This window comes from Acinonyx jubatus, chromosome B1 (assembly GCF_027475565.1).
Source record: "Acinonyx jubatus isolate Ajub_Pintada_27869175 chromosome B1, VMU_Ajub_asm_v1.0, whole genome shotgun sequence".
Lineage (NCBI taxonomy): Eukaryota > Metazoa > Chordata > Mammalia > Carnivora > Felidae > Acinonyx > Acinonyx jubatus.
Window position 1 is genome coordinate 80,374,182 of NC_069382.1, and position 22,165 is coordinate 80,396,346.

At 37.9% G+C, this 22,165-nt stretch overlaps 1 protein-coding gene across 3 annotated transcripts in view; it reads right to left on the bottom strand.

The window, feature by feature from the left end:
- HHIP (hedgehog interacting protein) overlaps window positions 1-22,165 on the bottom strand; it is a 96,003-nt gene that overhangs the window by 35,066 nt on the left and 38,772 nt on the right. For all 3 annotated transcript variants that reach the window (XM_053216912.1, XM_053216911.1, XM_015081669.3), the window contains exons 5-7: window positions 2,276-2,427; window positions 1,719-1,892; window positions 964-1,107 (exon numbers count right to left, since the gene is read on the bottom strand). In XM_053216912.1, the coding sequence (XP_053072887.1) occupies window positions 964-1,107; window positions 1,719-1,892; window positions 2,276-2,427 (470 nt within the window). The remainder of the gene's footprint in view (window positions 1-963; window positions 1,108-1,718; window positions 1,893-2,275; window positions 2,428-22,165) is intronic.

The window sequence follows — 22,165 nt, forward strand, 5'->3', positions numbered from 1 at the left end:
CACAGATTTTAAGATCTGCTGAGATGCCAAAAAGGAAATGAACTGTAGACTTGGACTTTGATGGAGGGGAGATGAAGGGCATGAGGGATTATAAAAATAAAAAGTTCGAGAAATACTCACCTTGCACATAGTGAACACTCAATAAACATTAAATAGCAATAATAACTTAGCTAGTAAATGAATGAATGTGGCCAAATATCCCATAGTATGAATAAGAGACCACAGATTGGATGAAGCTTTCATCACAGAATTGCTATATTATACTCCATAGCATTTTTAAGTGTACCCCAAATTTCTCACTCTACATACATCTCAGTGTTCCTTTCTTTATAGTTCATTGTAGTAAACGGTCAATATGAATTCCTTTGCTACTTGTAATTTTTTTTTCAGGTGGAAAAATGTGAACATTGAGCTCAACTCCTTACAAACTCATACTGCATCATCATATTTAAGTGAAGCTGTAATAAGAAACACAATTTATTTAAAACCTATCAGGTGTGTCGGGCACTCTGCTTTTTTTCTAGATTTTCATTTAATCATGACAGCATCCTCAAAAGCTGTTACCACCCCCATTCAGTGCGTGTGGAAAATTTCATTTAGAGGGGTTTAAGGAGAAAAATTAAAAAGTTTATCATCTAAATCTGAAAAACAGAACTCTTAATCATTACACTAGTCCAATAGTGTTTAAAAACAACACTCTAGAACTTTAAGGCACTTTTCCTCCATGAATTTGTTCTCTTCCATATGTCTAATCTGCCGTCTCAATCTGCTTCACACATTAATAGAAGAAAGAGTGCTGAGATAATGAGCTGGTGTGATTTTACAGGTGCAACCTTGGACACCACCCGTGGCTGCTCGGTGCCTGGCCCCCCCTCATTCTTTTTCCAGTTCCCGAATCCTGGCCGGGCTCGGGTTTATAGCAGGTGCGGGGTGGTGGGGGAGGGGGGCAGGTCGTGTTCTCACCTGCCTGGATCGTGCAGGCCGTGCGCAAACACTTCCGGGGGCTGGTTGGTGCTGTTGAAGTGCGGATTACTTCTGGGGATGGAATAAGGCACGTTGCACATATCTGTGTCCACGTCCAGCCGCAGCACCGACCCTGTGAAATCACTGAGAAATTGGACAAAGAGGGTCAGTGTTTTCTGCTTTTGTTACATAGTTTACCTAACCTAAATGTGGGAAGGTCGCTCCACAGTCAAAAGAATCATTCCCCCATTTGAGACAAAATTATTAAAGTTATGAATTCCATATCGTGGGGAAAGGAAACCGGGGCAGTTTGGTTTCACACAAATGGCAGCACCTTGACACAGCTGAGTAGTGGCCGAGGACTGCAGCATCAGTAACGTGCTACATTTTGCAGCTGTTCCTTAGTTTTTGCCAATCCCTGGATTTTCTGCGCCCCCAGAAGCACCACTGGACCTTGTGCGTCCAGCCTGTGTATTGTGCAAACCAGGCAGCACTGATGCATTCTAGAGCATCTGGGTATAGCGACTTCCAAAAATATCATCAGCATATTACTGAATTTTTCATTTTACAAATGCAAACACCCATAAGAAAAGTTAAATGTTTAACCAAGGAGACATAATTCAAAGACAGTTCTTTTTTTTTTTTTTTTTCCCAAAGACAGCTCTTAACTCACTGCTCTGACCCTTTTTCCCCGGCTGACACTTAAGACATTTGAACATCAAGGGGAACGTTTTTGGTTTTGTTTTCTTTTTTACCTTAACCCATCCATTTCTTCCATATCATCCAGTGTGATCATCCCATCACCGAGAATGATGTACAAAAAGCCCTCAGGGCCAAAGAGCAGTTGCCCTCCTAGATGCTTTCTGTGGAGTTCTGCCACTTCAAGAAATACTCTGGCTGTTCTCAAATCAACTTGATGGGGATTTTTTCTACATTGGGGGAGGAAACAATACCATGATTGTTAAAGGTGTTTAGGTGAATCCACTAGAAGGTAAAAATGGTACACAAATTAGGGGAGTAAACACTTGGCATGTAAATAAGGAAACATGCTTGAAATGGAACTAATAAAAACTACTGAAAAATTACGTTATTTTCTGTTTCAGAAGTAGCACCTAAGCTGAAAGATAAGAGAGGAAAAGTGACAAAGCTATCATTTTTTTCAATTCTCCTTAAGGACACATAGGGGGTTTTCAGCAAGGTGGAGATTGTGGTTTAATTACGGTCACCTTTGTTTCTAAAATAATTAGGAAGAGATAATGAGAAGATAAGATTGAAAACTATTTATGCCTCAGTGCATTGTAGTGAGTGATACCTGGATACTGTGTATTCCACAACTCGAAGAATGTGGTCATGAGGCCCGATAGCCCACCGTTCTTGGTTGGTGGTATAAGACACATACAGCTTTCCATTTTTCTTGTAATTGGGATGGAATGCGAGGCTTAGCAGACCTCTTTCATCTCCTCCCTGCAGTCAAATGAAAAACACAAAGAATTGTGAAGTTAATTATGTTCTTTATTGTGTTTCAACTGGAACCCCAAAAGAGTCTCTTTCTTTTCTTCTGGATAATCTTTGCCCAAACTCTTTTCTTCCTTGCCCACTGCACAAAAAAAGATCATGAAACATTTCACCCTGCGGAACTCTTTAAGGGTTAGAACAAGACAGTTGTCTTGTGTGGCTCTCTATGCACAAGACCCCTACACCACTTTTGTCCAGTGATTTGTGTATGCAATCTTGGGAAGCTAGGAGGACAAGTTTAACTGTTGTGATTCTTTGCTTGTAGCTCATAGAAGACAAATAAAAAGGTTCATAATCAGCAGTCACTTCTAATCCAAGTCTCCCAAACCTAAAACACAGTGTGGGCTGCCAACTCCCACTGTCTTGGCAATATGTTTAGAAAACAGTTAAATTGCTTGTGTAATATGTAAACCTTTGTTTTACCCTGGAGGCATCTACATCACTTGTCACAACGATGGTGGTCTGTTCATCATAACTAGGTAATAAGCAGCCTTGGCCTATCTACAGAGGAAGGAGGTATTTTTACACATACCCTTTCACAGCATCGAGCTTTTCTTCACAGAAGGATGGAGAAACGGGAGGGGAGCTAAACACCAGGGCTGGGACGGGTGTGGGAGAAATGCTAGAGAGAAAGGGGACACTAGGAAATAAAAAAAAAAAAAAAGGTCCCAAACAACTTTCTTTGTTATTACATGAATGTCAAGGATTGTATACATTAGGCATGCCAAATGCTGTAACAATTAAAACATCATTATGTTCTTAAATAGAAAGGCATTTTATCTTTATTTTCCTGCTAATTCAGCTTGATGAAACTCAATATGGTCTTAGCATTTGCTTTATCCCACAAGTGGTCCCGGAATTTCTATAATGAAATTATAGTATCTGAAATTATCTAGATCAGAGACTTAAAAGTTCAAATTCTAGTAAGCCAGTGAGGGCTTTCTCTGTAGTCTGAGGCATTATCCAAACTGGTGAAGAATACGACACAGAAACTGAAATGAAGCAACTGCTAGGACATCACCTTACCCCCGCTACTTCATTACCTGTCTCGTCTCCTGAGGCAAACAGCTAGAAGTTACCCCTTGGAAATCTTACAGGGAGGGAAATAAGTCTCGAACACTACAACTTCTTCACAAGTTTATGCTTGGTAATGGAAGCACTCTTTTGCTCTTCTCCCCCAGAAGACCATGTGTTACTACCGAAGCACAGAGCTGTGTGTGGTGGGATTCTACATGGACTGAAGAATTTAAAGTTGTGGGCATGGGGCGGGGTGTAGTGGATGGCTCAGCGGGCTGAGTGTCCGACCTCAGCTCAGGTCATGATCTAGTGGTTTGTGGGTTCGAGCCCCGCATCCAGCTCTGCACTGACAGCTCAGGGACTGGAGCCTGCCTTGGGTTCTGTCCTTCCCTCTCTCTCTGCCCCTCCCCCACTCATGCTCTGTCTCTCTCTCTCTGTCTCTCAAAAATAAATAAACATTAAATTTTTTTTAAGTTGTAGGTATAAAAGCTCACTTTTAATAACCATTGTTTGATTTATCTCTTGGATTAGAGAAAAACTGCTTTCTGAGAGATGCCATCCAAAGTGGAAACACTTTTAAGAGTGTATAAATAAGAAAGTGGATGCAGGGGCGCCTGGGTGGCGCAGTCGGTTAAGCGTCCGAGTTCAGCCAGGTCACGATCTCGCGGTCCGTGAGTTCGAGCCCCGCATCAGGCTCTGGGCTGATGGCTCAGAGCCTGGAGCCTGTTTCCGATTCTGTGTCTCCCTCTCTCTCTGCCCCTCCCCCGTTCATGCTCTGTCTCTCTCTGTCCCAAAAATAAATAAACGTTGGAAAAAAAAAAAAAAAAGAAAGTGGATGCAAATATTCCAGAACTACCAAAGCATAATTGAAATGTCAAAAAAGCCAACCTCTTCATTTGTAAGCTACAATATGCTTAATATTAATTTTAATCAAAACAATCTCATTGAAGGGGATGGATCTAATGACTGTGATGAATGAAAATGAGCCTCTATTTTTCAGATGATCTTAGAGTGATTTTTTTTCTTAGAGTGATTTTAGTATTGATTTGATGTTGCTTTTTTAAATAACTTCATTAAGCAAATATCTCTTCTTATGAGATGTTGAAAGCTGAGATGCATGACTAAGAATTGATTGTAGAAAAGCACATTTAAATCTCTTTGATGGATGTATAAGAAAGCTGAGGGGTGGGATTTAGTTTGTGATTAATTCCTCTTCCGAATGTATTTCACTTTAAAGCTGAAGTGCAGGGTAAGTACTTTATACCCACTTCACAAATATTTGCGTTCCACTATAAGGAGCTTTTGCTGAAAGCAGTTCTTTTATAGTTTTTAATCAAATCATCTGAGATACAATTTGAGTTGGATAGCAACATGGCTTAGAACTGTACTCACTGCTTTTCAGGAATTAGGAATGTAGAATTCATGCACTATAGAGAGATAGGGAAAGAGATTTAAACAAATCCACAAGTGACAGAAGGTAATTGTTCACTTTAGAGATTCACCTGTCACATAAATGAATGTGGGGGCATCACTGGCATTTGTTAAGGTGCCAAATATAGAAACGTAATGAGACATTTGAATTACAAGAAAATAAATGAAAACAATTTTTTTAAAAGTCAGTAATTCTGAAGTTTTTAGGATGTAGGATTTACATTTGTTTAATTATATTAGATATGATTTCGTATTTTATTTATTTATTTTTATTTTTTATGTTTTTTTTATGTTTTTATTTATTTTTGAGACAGAGAGAGACAGAGCATGAGCAGGGGAGAGGCAGAGAGAGAGGGAGATACAGAATCTGAAACAGGCTCCAGGCTCCGAGCTGTCAGCAGAGCCTGACGCGGGGCTCAAACTCACGGACTGTAAGATCATGACCTGAGCCGAAGTCGGAAGCCCAACCGACCGAGCCACCCAGGCGCCCCTATGATTTCGTATTTTAAAGTCAGCTTCCAGATAGTGATCTGGTTGGCTCTTAGACACATGACTAATTACTCTTAAGTTATTTCAGAGAAATACTCTCTTAACGATAGTGATAAAAAAATTTAATGGATGATATAAATATGCTAGTGTATCTCAAAATTAGCTTTGTAAACTATGTAGCATAACATGGCTCCTAAATGTTCAGAGATTGGGAAGAGGGGGTGTATACCACCACCGTCAGGAGATTAAAGTATCGACAGGCCAAAATTTACCTTGAATTGGCCATCAGAATTAGATCATCTGTTTAAAGTATGTTACCGACACATCATGATTTTCCTCACAAATGCAAACCTATCTTTGAGGTCCGGGTGATTTTTCAAGATCTATATGGAGAAATATGTTGATTGGGCATGAAAGGTTTAATTTTGAGGCAGGGTCTATTTGAGGCCAAAAGGCCACAAACACCACCGGACATGGGAGGCTTCAATGATAGTCTTCACCAGGAAACTGCCCAGCCTGAGATCCTGAGCGCTGGAGCCTGGAGGCAGGGCAGACCCGCAGACCAGCTGTCCAGGCTCAGGGAGAAGCCCTTGTGTGCATGTTACTGACTCTCTTCTTACTACTCCCCATCTTCTCCTCTCAATTATGTGTCGCTTTATGGAATTAAAAATCATGCACTCCTTCCAGAAATGTCAAATTATCAAGTTGTTTCTAGTGAGCATCTGGGGAGAATGAACCTCTAGTGATTAGTTCAGCCAAGCTGGCTAAAAAGGAAGAAAAACAATTAATAGAATGGCAAATGGAAGAGTCGCGGTCTAGGAAGCCATTCCTTTCAAAAACACATTGACTTCTAACCTTATACTTTTGAAAACATTCGCCAAGGTCCAAAATGCTTATCCTGACTCATGTGAAAAGCAGTGATTTATCAAAACATTCACATTATACTTTGTACTTCATTATTAATACCGAATGCTTTATGTGCACACTTCCAGGAACATACACCACTGCTAGAATGCTAGAAATGGGCTCCGAGTAATTTAGAAAGAACACTTCAGTGTTCCCTCTGTTTGCATAATGCCCTTTTTTGTTTTGTTAAAGTTAACTGCCAGAAACTTTTCATCCAAGCATCCTAGGCTACCATTGGGAACTTCCTTCCCCTTTGTTCAGCCTTCTCAAACTGCACCGACTTTGGGACAGCCCCTCACCAAGCACAGGTAGGTGAATGATTTGAAAATAACGTCCCTGTATACTTGAAAACCTTGAGATTGACCCATGTTTCAGAGTAAATCATAAAATTCTCCTAGAGACTTTAAATGAGTAGTTAACTGCCATTCTAGGTATCGTTCAGCTTTCAGAGCAATTTCACAGGGTCAACAGAAAAGAGACAAAAACTCCAAACAGAGAGTATTGACGACTTTAATGTAAATACAAGATCAGATCTAGTCCTATAGTTTTGGGACACTCTTCCCTGATGAACACATCAAAGTTCTAACCAGTTGACTAATATTCCTCTTCTTTGAAGAAAAGGGAAGTATCTACTGGAAAAAGAAAGGTAATGATAAAATGATTATAATAGAAAGTACTTTTTCTTTTCTTTTTTTTAGAAAAAGTTTATTTTGAGAGAGAAAATGTGTATGCACGCAAGTGGGGAAGGGGCAGAGAGGGAGAGAGGGACACAGAATCCCAAGCACTGTTAGTGTGGAGCCCAATGTGGGGCTCAAACTCACAAACCACGAGATCATGACCTGAGCCAAAGTCAGATGCTTAACTGACTGAGCCACCCAGGCACCCCTTTTTTTCTTTTTTAAGAGAAATGGTGGGCATGATCTCTCATTGATTTTTAAGAAAAACAGTCCCTTCATACTTTCAATGTGGTTAAAGTTAATTTTTTCTGATTTCTATCTTTAAAATTTGCCTTAACCTTTCTCAGGGTTGTATATTTTAGGAAACAAGACTGGGTAACACTGAACTAGAAGCACCATTTCTCACTTCTTCACAGTTTTTCTTAGTGACTCTTTGGCAAGTGACTAGCTTCAAGCTTGGTAGCCTACAGAATGGCCTTATGGTATTGAGAAAGCAATGAAATGTAAATTAAACTAAATAATGCAGTGCTAAGTTCAAGATATGCCTTGTTATGTATAATCTTTGTAAAAAAAAGTCTGTATTTAACATTCATTCAACAAATATTCATTGAATACCTACTATGTGTTAGGCATTGTACTTGGCACTAGGGACAAGACTAGATGACCAATAAGAACCAATCTCTGTCCTTTGGAAGCTTACAGTATACATGAAAGCAGATAACAAAGTCAGATAACAAGGTAAGTTTTTAGCTGTTTCACTCCCACCATACTTCTTTGTGATGCTGATTTTGGGGTGCAAAGGAGACAGTTAAACACTGCTACACCATTATAAATGTGCATGGCCCAAAAAAACGAGTATTAAAGGGAATAAATACATATTCTGGGTAACTTTGGACACACAGGCTAATTAGTATATTAGCATCTCAGGTTTCTCCACTCTAAAACTTGGAAAGGAAAAGAAAAAAGCTTGGTTTTATGATATCTAAATTACCTGAAGAATATTAGGTAGAGTTTCTGCAAATAGTAAGACCATCTTCCAATTTATTTTATGCCCATGACATAGGTATGAATGAGGACCTCTGGTAGAATTCGTGTTCTCTTAATAATGAAGAAGTTTCTGAGAATTAACATAGGGATAGACTGATGCTATTTTTAGTTCCCTATAAATATATACTTTTATTACAAGGCTGATCATCCCAGCTCCCTTTTTACTTGTTATTCACATGTCTACATTTTGTTGGTGCACACCAGGAAAGGAACAAGAGAACTTGGAAACCAACATGGGCCCCTCCTTTGCTTCTTTTAGACTAGAACCTTTTGCAGCTCAGAAATGAGAAATAGGTTAGTTTGAGAATTGTTCATTCAAACACAATGCCAGAAGTATTCACTTTTCATTGCTGCTGTAAAAAAATTGCCACTAACTTAGTGGCTTGAAACAACACAAATCTATGATCTTAAAATCTGTAAGTTAGAATCCAACATGGGTCTCACTGGGCTAAAATAAATGTGTCCGTAGGGCTGTGCTTCCTTCTGGAACCTCTAGGGGATACTCCATTTCCTTTTCCTTTCCAGCTTCTAGAAGTCATCTGGCATTCCTTCGTTTGTCTCCTCCTTTCTCCATCTTCAAAAACCAGTTAAAGGGATGTATCTTTCTCCTATGGCACCATGCAGACATCCTCTACTCCCTCTTACACTTTTAAGAATTTGTGATGACACTGAGCCCACCCAGGTAATCTGGGATAATCTCCCTATGTGCCATTTAGCAATTCAATTCTGTTGCAACCTTAATTCCCTTTTGTGTGTAAAGTAACATATTCTAGGGATTAGGACAAGGACACCTTTTGGGGAGGGCCATTATTCTGCCTACTACATGGATATTTTAATCAGTTTTTAAAAAAGGATCAAAAGTACTTATGACCTGACTCATCTTGGCCGTGCCCTACTGGGAGCATCCTGAATGAGAAGACAAATGAAGTTCATGTACAAGTTCACAGAGATACTTAAGGAAAGGTTTACCACAGCAAGCACTCTCTCTTAGCTGTTAATAATGAAAGAACAACCAACACCCTTCAAAATGAAGTGAGAACACCTTTCACAGTTGAGGAGGAGGAAGAGAAGGGGAAGACCACCTGGTAACATGTGGGCATATATGAACTCAGTCAAGAGCAAAACTGCTGTATTAATCACAGGATGCAAAGAAGGTAAAAATAAAATGTAGACAAACCATTTCTACTAACTAGAGGATTTTAAGCTCACTAAAACTATTATTTTGTTTTGTTCATAAATTTTGAAACATACTGTAGTGTGTTAATTTCTTCACAACTCCTAGAAAATATGAGAAGCATTGCTTTTCAGTAGTTTCAAAAGTCTAACTTGGTCTTATAAGAGGAATCAATTCCCTGAGGACCCTGAGTTAGCTTATGGGAAGGGTAGGCAGGGGTGTCTTTTGTTATTCACAATAAACCCTGCCAACCTTACCTGAGTCTATGCTAATGAAGGGATTCTTGGCAGGCTCTTAGATAGCTTCAGGATGAGGACTGGTAGCCAGAGGAACCAAAAACATGATTAGCAGATTGGAACCTTCAGCCCAACCGTACCAACCCCCAACCCCCAACCCCCACCCCAACCTCCAACCTCCAGGGAAGGGAGAGAGATGAAATTGAGTTCAAACACCACCACACAGGATCTAATCATCACACCTAATGATTTGATCAGTCATCTATAATAAATTCTCCATAAAAACCTTAAACAACAGGGTTTAGGTAGCCTCTGGGTTGGTCAACATATTGAGGTGCTGGGAGGGTGGCAGGAAGCTCCACATCTCCCTCCCCCATACGTTGCCATATGAATCTCTCCCGTCTGGCTTTTCCTGAGTTGTAGACTTTATAATAAACCAGCAATAGTAAGTAAAGCAATTTTTTTAGTTCTGTAAGTTATTAAGTCTGAGGGGAGGCTAATGGGAACCTCTGAATTTATAGTCAGCTGGGCAGAAATGTGGGCAGCCTAGGCACCTTATTTGCAACTGGTACCTGAAGTGGAGGAAGTCTTGTGGGACAAAGCCCTTAATCAGTACTGTCTGGGCTAATTCCAGATAGCTAGCATCAGAATTGAAGTGAATCGTAGGACACCCAGTTGGTGTTGGGATGATTGGTTAGTATGAGGAAAAAACTTTCTCATTTGGTGTCAGAAAACACTCCAGAAAAAATCTGGGCGGTTCTTTAGCCCATCCTCCTTGCTGGGGAGAAGGAGATCATGATCAACTCTATTGAAAATCTGAAGTTAGAGAGTAGTCAGGAAAAATTTGGTAGTCTTCCAGTCATGCAAATCTTACTTGGAAATTCACATTTTTATAAAATATCTTGTGTCATTTTATTATTCACACTTTTGGCTTTCCTCACTTTCATTGTTCTCTGGGGATGAAACTAGCCAGAACGTGCTGAGGAACTATCACTTATGGTACTAGTTTGCTCCTTTTCTTTAAAATTTCCTCTATTTTTTCCCCATATTTGGCTTTTCTTTTAGGTATGTCCTTAACTCATTCCAATTATTCTCTTGGTTTCATGATAACTGTATGCTCTTTGAGGCACTGTCTTGTCTCTTTGAAGCCTCATTTCTGCTTAATCGTATTTACTCACTGTTCTAGTTCTTCAAGAAATTATATACAATTCTCAAATGCTTGCAGAACCCAAGAGCATCTCCGCCACACTCCCTTGACAAAGAAAACAGTCTGTCCTGTTTCAAATGAAGTTGGAGAGCTGCTGGAGGTTACCCAGCCATTCACAGTTTTTAGGAAGTGTTTTGTGAGGTGTATGATTTCTGTTATGTAGCAATTGGTCCGTGTTGCATCTATGCTTAGGATGGTACATTTTGTCTTCTGAAGCGAATGCAAAAACAGACTAAAAAAGTACAAATGGGAGCTATTCTGGATGGAAACCACTAGACCACTAACTTTCCTCAACAATTCTCTTCCCCACTCTTTTTAAACATAAACAAAATAAATCAGTCATGCTGGGTTTAAGTTATGACCTACACAGAGGAAAGATACTAGAAATGGTTCTTTTCTAGAAATCCGGCTTCCCAGTGGCTTCTTAGTCCAAATACTAATATTCTTTTGCTGTCTCACACCTACAGGGAAAAACGTATAAAAATGCTCAATTATATACTTAAAAACTATTATGGTCATAATATTTTATTATGGATGTACATGATTTTATATAAACTTTACATCTGTCAGATGGAATGGTGTTTCATATTTCTATTTTTCCCTAAGCTTTTTACCTATTTTAACCATGATATTTGATACAGTATGGCATATTAGATGGTGGATGGACTTGGACCTTTTATTTTGTCCTGGCAGTCGTGAACTGCTGTAGAACTGGTAATATACGCTGCTCAAGAAATCCAACATGATGCCAGGGAATGGCTTGAACACTAGGGACCACTTGTCTTAATATGTGTCAAAGGATAATGGTATCTGTGGTATTCCAAAGTTCAGTTTTCCAAAACAACTTTTCTAAAAGAAAAAGAAGTACTTCAATAAAATTAAATTGTGGGAAGCATCTATTTGAAATAATAGAAAAATAATAAAACTACAAAAAGTATAAATTCTTCTCAAAAACAAAATCCTAGCCCTAAATGCTTTTTAGAAAAAGGAAAATTTATAGAGATGTTGTAAACATTTAGAGAAAGCACAGCTCTAATGCTGTGTGTTTAGGCTGCATGAAAATAAATTAACAAGAGTTTGGCAAAAACTGTAATATTCATGGGAATTAAAAATGAATACAAATGATAATTTTAAAAAAAATTGGAGCTATACTAAGCTTTGCTATTACAGCCTAGAGATTTAATACTTGTTAGACCTTAGATTTGAAAATGTACACATTTCTAGATCGAACTGTAAACAGATAAAATATTGGGCAGCTACCTTGTTAGACACAGCAAAATGCCAGATATGTAAATTAGGAACCAGAACAATTCTCCACTAGACTGTAAGCTTCTTGAAGGCAGGGATCTCATCTTGGTATTTCTGGTTTCTTACAAAGGATCTCATCTACAGTGGAAGCCTTGTTATAGAAGGTAACATGTATTGAATTCTTATTATGTGCCTGAGACCATGCTAAGCAATTTGCAAGCATTATCTTGTTGAAACTTTATAAGAACTCTAGAGTTTAATACTATTCTATCATTGTCTTTATTTTCTGGAGAAGGACACAGAGGCATAGGGGATTTGAGTAAATTGTCCAAAATGCACAACAAGAAGTGGCAAAGCAGAGATTGTCTGTGATTGGAGGACAAATAATGTGAACTATTATGTTACATTGCCCCACCAACTATTTCCTAAATGAAGAAATGAACAAACAATGGATAGATTGTATTTTCTGTTCATGGCTTGAGGCATTATTTAAACAGCTCTACTTAAATTTCCAAAGTTTTGTGAGGGAATAAAATGAAGGTTATATCTCAGTTATTTTAACACAAAAATTAATTTAGGTTTTAGGGCAATGGGCTGATAAACTATCTGTAAAAAGAAATTCCTGATTTGTGTATATGTCCATGGTATAAGTACTCTCACCATGGCCAATTTCAAACTGGCAACTTGATGTCACTTACGGGTATGTGATGAGATGAACACAATTAGCTTTTGTAAGCCCATGACTGCCATTGTAGAATATTTCTATTCTCCTTCAAACCTCTTTTATTCTTTCTCTCCATTACTATTGTGCTCCTTTCTTTTTTCTCCTGCTTACAAATTTTAATATACCTGTCCTTCTCAATGTTAAGCACCCAAATATTTTTGTAAGTTAAGTGGGGGGTTAAAATAACTAAATAAATCATTATTTAAACATGAGGGAGGTGGTATTTCTCACCTGTTTTTAAATGAAACATACACAAAAGCTAACATACCACCAAGAAACAGGGCAGAACACTCAAGAATCCTTTCAAAGGGGTTACTTGGTTATTTAACAGAGCAAGTGAAAACTTCTTAGTAAATTATTTTTCTGCCCTCTCGTAAGGTTGCTCAGATAATCAAAGAATGTGAAATCACTTTGCACATTCCAACATGCTAGTTGAATATAAGATAGCGATTACAGTCAATAGAGTGGTCGGAGCCATCCTCAAATTCAACTGACCTGTAAAATAGTAAGATTTTGGAAGGGAATGTAATTTTGAAATACAGCATGTGTAGTCTTAAATTTTCACCAGGTGAGGAGTACATTTAAAATATGCACAGGAAGTATTGTCTTGCTCCATATCATTCAGAGAACTTTCAGACTTCAGAAAATTGCAGGCATGGAGAGGCACATTATACTTCTATTTAGCACCAGGCTCACCACATAGTTTTGATAAAGATCATTCCACATCTCTTCAGAAGATTTAGATGGTATCTGTTCCCAATGGCTTATTTATAAATGATTTGCAAGACTGGAGGTAATGTGAATGTATCTTAGAGTTGAAATATACATACTTGGCCACCATAGGAACATTATTATCATTATTATTTTAGTTAAAAAAATACATATAGTGTTCAGGTACTCTAAAGTTAACCGTGATGTAATATATTTTCTTTTTTCTTTTCTTTTTTTTTTTTTTTTTATTTGAGAGAGAGAGAATGCGTGCCTGTGCATGTGTGCCAGTCAGGGAGGGACAGAGGGAAAGGGAGAGAGAATCTCAAGCAGGCTCTCCTGGAGCCCAGGAGCCCAATGTGGGGCTCAATCACATGACCCTGAGATCATGACCTGAGTCAAAATCAAGAGTCAGACACTCAACTGACTGAGCCACCCAGGCGCCCCTAAAGTAATTTCTTTAGTAAACAAATCAACCCCAACATTTGAGTGTTCTCTCAGGATACCGATACAGATCACAATGATCCTTCCTCTCTACCAAAAATAAACTCTATCTACAAATGCCCTTCTAAGATTTATGATAAAAAAAAAAATGCATTCTTGATATTGACAAACAACCGTGAAAATGACCTCAGAGCAATATTGAGTAATATAATACTTTTATATGAATAAAAGATACTGAATTTAGATTCAAATTTGGATATTAATTATAAACTAAGGAAGAATTTAAGATTATTCAAAAATGTATGAGACAATGTACATCCATTCAAAAATATACATACCCCCACAAATTAGGTGATGTTACAGAATAAAGGAAATATTTATATTTGAGGAATTTCAATTTTTCCACCTTTTACTCTCTCAAGAATTTCCTTCATAAGATCACTCTTTTGTTTTTCTTTTTTAATTTCTTTAAATGTTTACTTTTGAGAGAGAGAGAGACAGAGTGTGAGCAGGGGATGGGCAGAGAGAGAGGGAGACATAGAATCTGAAGCAGGCTCCAGGCTCCGAGCTGTCAGCACAGAGCCCGATGCGGGGCTCGAAGTCACGAACTATGAGATCATGACTTTAGCTGAAGTTGGATGCTTCACTGACTGAGCCACCCAGGTGCCCCCACAGGATCATTCTTAAAGTATATTATTTTTTAAAAATTATTAAGTTGATAAATATTGGGCAAGGCTAGTTAGTAATTTCTACAAACCCCTCAAATTTATTTTACTTAAACGAGTAGGAAAAAGAAGATGTCCTTCTATTATCATCATGCAGCTTGGAAATATCTTTCTTAGAATGACTTGGTCTATCTTAAGTATGGAGAACAAACAGAGGGTTACTGGAGGGTTTGTGGGAGGGGGGATGGGCTAAATGGGTAAGGGGATTACTCCTGAAATCATTGTTGCACTATATGCTAAATACGTTGGATGTAAATTAAAAAAAAAAAGAATGACTTTGTCTATAATAAAGAAACATATTTTTTCATAGTTTATTAATAAGGGTCTTATGAAGGTTAATAATTCTAATATTTGTAAGAATAAAAGTAAATTTTTATGGAATTATTAGGAATACAAAATTTTTAATTAGAAAACTAATGAAATAAAATAGACTAGTAGGATTTCACTTACCATCCTTAAAACTAAAATATTTGAGGCATAATGTCTGACCATTCTGTTTTAAACATTAAACCTAGAACTATAAGGTATGTTTCCTTGAGAGTTTCATCTGATCTATACCTTTCTGGTTTGAAAAGTCTTTTTTCTCCTGTCAGAAAAAAGAGATTCAGTGTCCTTTCAATGAAGAAAATGACAATACTGAAAATAAATGCTTAACTACAGCAAAGAGTACAAAATTGTTTTTAATGAATTTGACCTCTTGCTTTTATCAAATTTGTTGTTTATGATGTGTGGCTAATATGGTGGTCATGCAGCTAAAAGCATTATCTTCACATCATTATATAGAAATATAACACTAGTATACTTGAGTTTCGTAGCCATGTTTCACTGCTCTTTGCCATTATATATTTCCTATTGTTACTCTAAGAACTCAAATTGACTTATATGAGAACAAACATTAAACAATTAAGTAAGATTATTGCTTTGAAAAGAAACCTTTAAAAAAGAAAACCCAAACCATTTAGACCACCAAGGAGCACTAATAAATTTAAGAAAATATGAGGTTTCCTCTATGTGACTCCTCTTGAAAAGTTATGCAATATATTACGGCAACTTCAAGGTCATATAAAAATTATGGTACTTTAAAAATTATTTCTATTAGGGTTTGTATTTACAGGATTTGTATGTCAATTAAACTTGCAATTAATAAAATAGCAAAATCAAATTCTTTGCATCTTTAAAATTTTTTTTAATGTTTTATTATTTATTTTTGAGAGAGAGATAGAGACAGAATGTGAGCAGGGAGGGGCAGAGAGGGAGGGAGACACAGAATCCGAAGTAAGCTTCAGACTGAGCTGTCAGCATAGAGCCTGATATGGGGCTCGAACTCACAAACTGCAAGATCATGACCTGAGCTGAAGTAGGACGCTTAACTATCTGAGCCACCCAGGTGTCCCATGGAATTTATAAAGAAAGATAAAAGGGAGGGCTTGGATTTCTTAAGTTCAGAAAGAAAAAGGGGCGCCTGGGTGGCTCACATGATTAAGCATCCAACTCTTGATTTTGACTCAGGTCATGATCTCACGGTTCATGAGATCAAGCTCCGCATTGGGCTTAGCACCTGATGATGCAGAGCCTGCTTGGGATTCTCTCTCTCCCTCTCTCTCTGCCCCTCCCTTGCTCATGCTCACTCTCTCAAAATAAATACATAAACTTAAAAAAAGCAGAAAGAAAAAACTCTGAGTACACATACCTTGCCTCAAATACATGAAGATTAATTATAAGGATGACAATGTCTGGCTGTTCACCTTTTCCATGGAAGTGTCACAGTAGGACAGTTTTCAGTGCAAAGAAGCTCTGTTTCTTATAATTCTTAATATTATGGAAAACTTACTTTATATATCTAGGGATGCTATAATTTGGGGCCAAGAGGCAGAATTTGGGGAACTTCTGATATTCAAATTTCATGAGATTGTGTTCTTAGTTAACCTGAGGGAAGAGCCAAAGAGTGAAAGACAGACTAGAGTTTTCTAATGTTTATAATTCAGCATATGTAGCAATTTGAACAAAACTGATGGCACACAAATGATTCCCATTTTAATGCACAGATTCACCATGCAGACAAAGGGTCCTGGTTCTAAATCAAATGAAGTATTTATAAAGCATCCATTCTCTGCAACACCTGTAATGTCATTACCATTTACCTTTGCTTACTGCACATCCCTTGCTCTCAGATTCCCAGCACTCCACTCAATCATCAGGGGTAAATATGGCAAGCCAGTTGCTTCCGTGTCACTGTGCATCAAATTTCTATGCATTTATGTTTACAAGCATGGGCTCAGGGGTTTAGATTGCCTGGGTTTGGAACCTGGCTCCTTCACTTGTTAGCTTTTTGATGTGGAAAAGTTACTTGGCCTCTCTGTGTCTCCATTTAATCACCTTCCAAACAGGGGCATTTCCTATCTCATAGGTTGTCCAGAAGTAGTTAAGGAGAGAGTATAGGATGGATCCCGACACACCAGTGGCAGTCAATAGAAATCAGCCACTGTTATTGTACCCGATGGCTGGGGCTATTGTATTCTAGTTGCGGAAAGAGACTTGAAACAAGTGAGCCCTCAAATAAATACATAATTGAATTTTGAAAAGGGTTATAACATAAAAGAAGAGGGTATTATGGGAAAGCATATCAGAGGGAATTTAATTTAGACCAGGGGGTCAGAGAAGGCCTCTCCAAAGATGTACATTCATGCTGGGACTTTAGGCGGCCAGAGATTGAGAGGGAAGAAAATTCCAAGGAAAGAAAAATACCATCTCCCAGAAAGAAGCTTTACTGAGTATGATTCTTTGGGAAAAGAGAGATGCAAGGGAAAAGAAAAAGACTATATATATTCTCTCCCATCTTTGCTCTCTGGCTGTGAGAGTGCTCGGTATCTGAGGGCACATGTTAATGGAGTGGAACAAATGTGGGTTCTTCAATATGAGAGCTGGGCTTGAATCCTTGCCTTGTGACTTACAGGCTGTTTGACTCTGGGAAAGTAATACAATACCCTTGAGCTTCAGGGTTTTTTTGTACTGCAAATGAATTATAACTTCTACTTTACAAGATTGCTTTTTTAATGAAAAATATACAAAAGAAAGGTTCACAGTTACCAACACTCGGTTAACTGTTAACTCGGTTACTAGCTGGCACATATTAGGTGCTCACCAATCAGCTCTTTTCTTCCTCAAGCTAGAGAGCAGAGGGATGGACTTGTAGTTCACGTACATGACAGAGGGCCCAGGAATGCTATCCTTAAATGTAGGAAGGATTGGAAGTTTGAGATTATTACCAGGGATGAACAATCATTTATTCATTCATTGATTATTCTGCCAGAGCTATAACCCCAAGCTAAGACACTACCCCCCAAAAAGTATAAGGTCAGCTTCAGAAGAAAGGATAATTCAATTATTCCTCCTAAGCACTAATAAGTTTTTCATTTTTGATAGGGAAAACTATTTTCTCCATTTTCATGGTTTCAAGTAGAAAACTACAGTTAGATAAAATGTTTGATTTTTTCCCCCTCATTTGATGGTGTTTGTGATGAGTGACTTTAGGGGTGAGGGCCTTGAAAGGGGCACTGATAATGGCACTTAGTTTTCTCATGTGTGACATTTGCAATAAAGCTGCCTGTTTTACTGTATATTTGTAATTATTTGAAATCAAACAAAGGAACCAATTTATAAAGGCTTTCTTATATATGAAATCTAAATCTACATAGGCTCATTCAATTATATAAATAAGGATACTTATGTTTGTATTTATATGTGATGTGTGAATATTAAAAAAGAAAACATAAACACAAATACATTAACACAAAACTATATAGATATTTCAAGAATCATCATATGGTTAGGGGCACCTGGCTGGCTCAGTCAGTTGAGTGTCAGACTTCGGCTCAGGTCATGATCTCACAGTTTGTGGGTTGGAGCCCCACGTTGCGTTGGGCTTTGCGCTGACAGCGCAGAGCCTGCTTTGGGTTCTCTGTTCCCTCTCTCTGTCCCTCCCTCGCTCATGCTCTCTCTCTCAAAAATAAATAAACATTAAAAAAACTCATCATATGGTTAAAAAAGTCAAATTCTAGAAATAGCAACTCATCAGCCAAATTATGGACATAAATATCAGCAATATCAACAAACTGCTTTGTTCTTCTCCTTTAAAAATATTTACGGACACAAAATATATTGCCTTTTATGTTCCACCTATAAGCCTGGATTGTGGGAATCAGGGACTCAGGCAATGTGAAATTACCTATCAAGGGGCTCCTGGGTGGCTCAGTCTGTTAAGCGTCCGACTTTGGCTCAAGTCATGATCTCTAGGTTTGTGAGTTCAAGTTCCACATCGGGCTCGCTGCTGTCAATCCTGTCAGCACAGAGCTCACTTCGGATCCTTTGTCCCTTTCTCTCTTCCCCTCCCCTTCTTGTGCTCTCCCAAAAATAAATAAATATTAAAAAAAAATTACTTATCAAAATTAATACGCATTATATAAAACCTTTAAAGGATTTTTTTCCTTACATTTATAACCAAAATGTAGGGTCATGTTCATGTGAATATTAGAAATCCAGGTATCTGGAAGCCTACCTTTTATTGCTATAAAAATGATAAAGGAAATTACTTCTTTTCTTGGAAAACTGGCAATCTTCTCAACATGTGATAAAGAGCAGACTATCACAGATACATGTAAGATTGTCTAGAGAAATTTCAAATGTGCAATGAATATTATTTTGTATAATATCACATGTCATTCCAGAATAGTCTAGAAGAAGGAAATGGCCTGAGACAGAACTGCCCTTATCAATGCTGGAGTGACTTCAGCATCTAACCACTGCACTGGTTGAAACACAGATGAAGGTAAGTTTCCTTTGAAGTTTCCTTTAATTTTCTGATATAAGTCAAAATGGAGTTAAGAAAAGCATGGACAGGATAAAGGACAACTCATTTTTCTTCTTTGGCTATGAGAGTTTTTTTTTTTTTTCTATTTACTGTCAGATTGTTAGAGCAGCCTTACCCTACTTCTTTCACACAGGTTTGTGAAAAACCTATCTGATCCTTTTACGCGGCCCCCTTAAAACAATAACAAAACTTTCTGACTCTCACCACCTAAGGAATGAGTCCAAATTATTTAATAGGGAACACAAGACCGACCCATCACAAGACAGCTCTAACCTTTTTCTCCAGCCTTAACTTCTGCTGTTTGATCTCATGTTCTTGCCATTTCAGCCAGGCAACTTCCATGCCCCCTAGGCTTTCATATCCTGATGGCTTTACACTTGGATCCTTCCTCTGCTTAGAAGACCATCCCTATTTAGTTGCTCTGGAGGAATCCACTGATCTTTAAAGACCCAGATCCAGCTCTTCTGCAAAATATTTACTCTCAGACTCCAGAGTTGAACAGGCCTCTCCTACTTAGTGCTTTCTGCATATTGCTAGCATACCACACCACTGTCATATCATTTGGTGTTGACTGTACCTACCAGTGCCCCTACACCATAAAGAAATCTTCAATGTAAGTCAAGTCTCACTATTTTTTGACTGTACCCCAGCACTCAGCCCAATGACTGATACCTCATAGGCCCTCAACTATTGTTGAGTATATGAATAGAAAACTATAAACCCTATAGCTCTATCTCATGTATTGTGTATATGTTTATACTATACTCTTTTAAGACTTTATTTTATCAAGTAAGTCGTTTAAAAGGATTTATCTAGAAAAGGTATGACTTCCCCTCGGTATCGGTAGAACAAAGGAGCATATTGCTAACATATACAATAAAATATTAGCCTAAAATTTTTTTTCGAGCTGGAGACAAAGTGATGCAGTAGTTCAGACAAAAATAAAAGGTAATTATTTCCCATTATGCAGTTTAGGAGAAGTTTGTGCTTTACGACATTGTTGTTCTTCAGGATAAATGTGTAAAAGGCAACTAATGATAATATTGTAGTCCTAGAGTCACTTCCTAGGATAATGTCACTAGAAGACATAAAGCAAAGTATTAGGGAGTAACACTAGACAGTTTGTTTTTTCTTATAACTACTTGTCTAGAGCTTCAGAGCACAAACACTAATAAAAGTCAGTCATCATTATGATGTCATTCTCATAATTTCCTTAGAAATAAACTAGCAAGTACAAAAAATATTTATAATGTACGACATCATCTATGTGCCTTTCCATTGCTTAAACTTTGGGTTATATTTAGTGAGGTTTCCTGTTTGTTATAGAGAACACCTCCTGGGTGAAATAAAATACATTAAGAAAAGCTTTCTGAAGTCAAACTATCTTTTCAAACTGCATATGTGCAGGTGTAGCTTAAACACTATGGGCTGAGACAATTGTATGGCCCAATCCAGCATACTGTGAAAAGATTTTTTTCATTTTTGCGACCCAAACTCTTTGGAAGGTATTCATCTGTCACTGAAATGGATTCAGTATCTAAAATCAGCTCCCAAAAGTCATCTGCCTATTGGTATGGCATGGGCATTAGATGACATTTATACCACCCCAAACTTCATGGAGAATGAGTGCTCTGATGACATTTATAGAGTTTTTGGTGCTCCGCTCTGATGACATTTATAGTTAGCGTTTTTGGTGCCCCCACTTTAAACCCATAAAACATCATATCCTTTATCCACATTCAATTTACAGGTAATTACATCTTACACAGAATTTGAGGCACGAGAGAATTGAGATTTGTGTGTATGAGAATGAATTCTCAACCCTTCCATTTTTGCATATAACTTCTCAGATGATGCATTTCCTCACTTCCCATTCTCGCAGGGTTTCATCTGGCAGAATTAATATATACCACTTTACATCGTTTCTTTGACACTTAACATGCACCCCGTGATATGTGTCTTTTGGAGTATAAAAGAGACTTAGGAAAACAAAAGAATGAAGGAAACGCAGGCTTCTTCAAATACATTAGAAGGGCCTAACCCTTCCCCATAAGTTCTAATATTTAGACTCTCAATTTATTTTGGCAGAAAAATCAAACTTCCCACTCACCCAGGATAGGAAAGGCTTATCTCACCACAGGTGAAACTTTTCCCTAAGACCTGCATGAATAATGCATTTACACCTGTTGGCTGCGTACAACTTCAAAAAGAATCTATAATTAATTCTACAGAAGGGCACTCTGTCAACCAGTATCAAACTGGGGCTCTTCTGGCAAGCCACATATGGCTTCCTTTACAATTCATATTGCTCAAGGCCAAATCAAATGTAGCTACTTTTTCTGCTTCAACAAGTTAGTCCAAGGTTGACCCCCACTTGGAAACAGAAGCTGCCTTGAGCAGGAACTTGATGAGCTAACTTTCTATTAGTTTATTATGTAATGGTCACAGAAGACAGCCCCATTGGATATCAGTGCTGATTCTGGAACAAAATTGTTTTCAAATGTTCATAGATTGGATTCTGAATGGTTACTAGATGAACTGTGCATAATTACTGGGGTAAGACCGCATGAATCTGAATCATAGTTCTGCCGGTTACTAGACATTTATCATTCAGAAGTTAACTTAACTCTTCCGAACATGAGTTTTTTTTATCTATAAAATAAGAATAACAATGCCCGATTATAGGACTATTGCAAGGATTAAATGGATGTGTATTCTGTATCAACGCTGGAAGGTAGTGGAATTTCAAAGGCGCATCCTCTTCTCTAAACTAAAGGTATGCAGAAG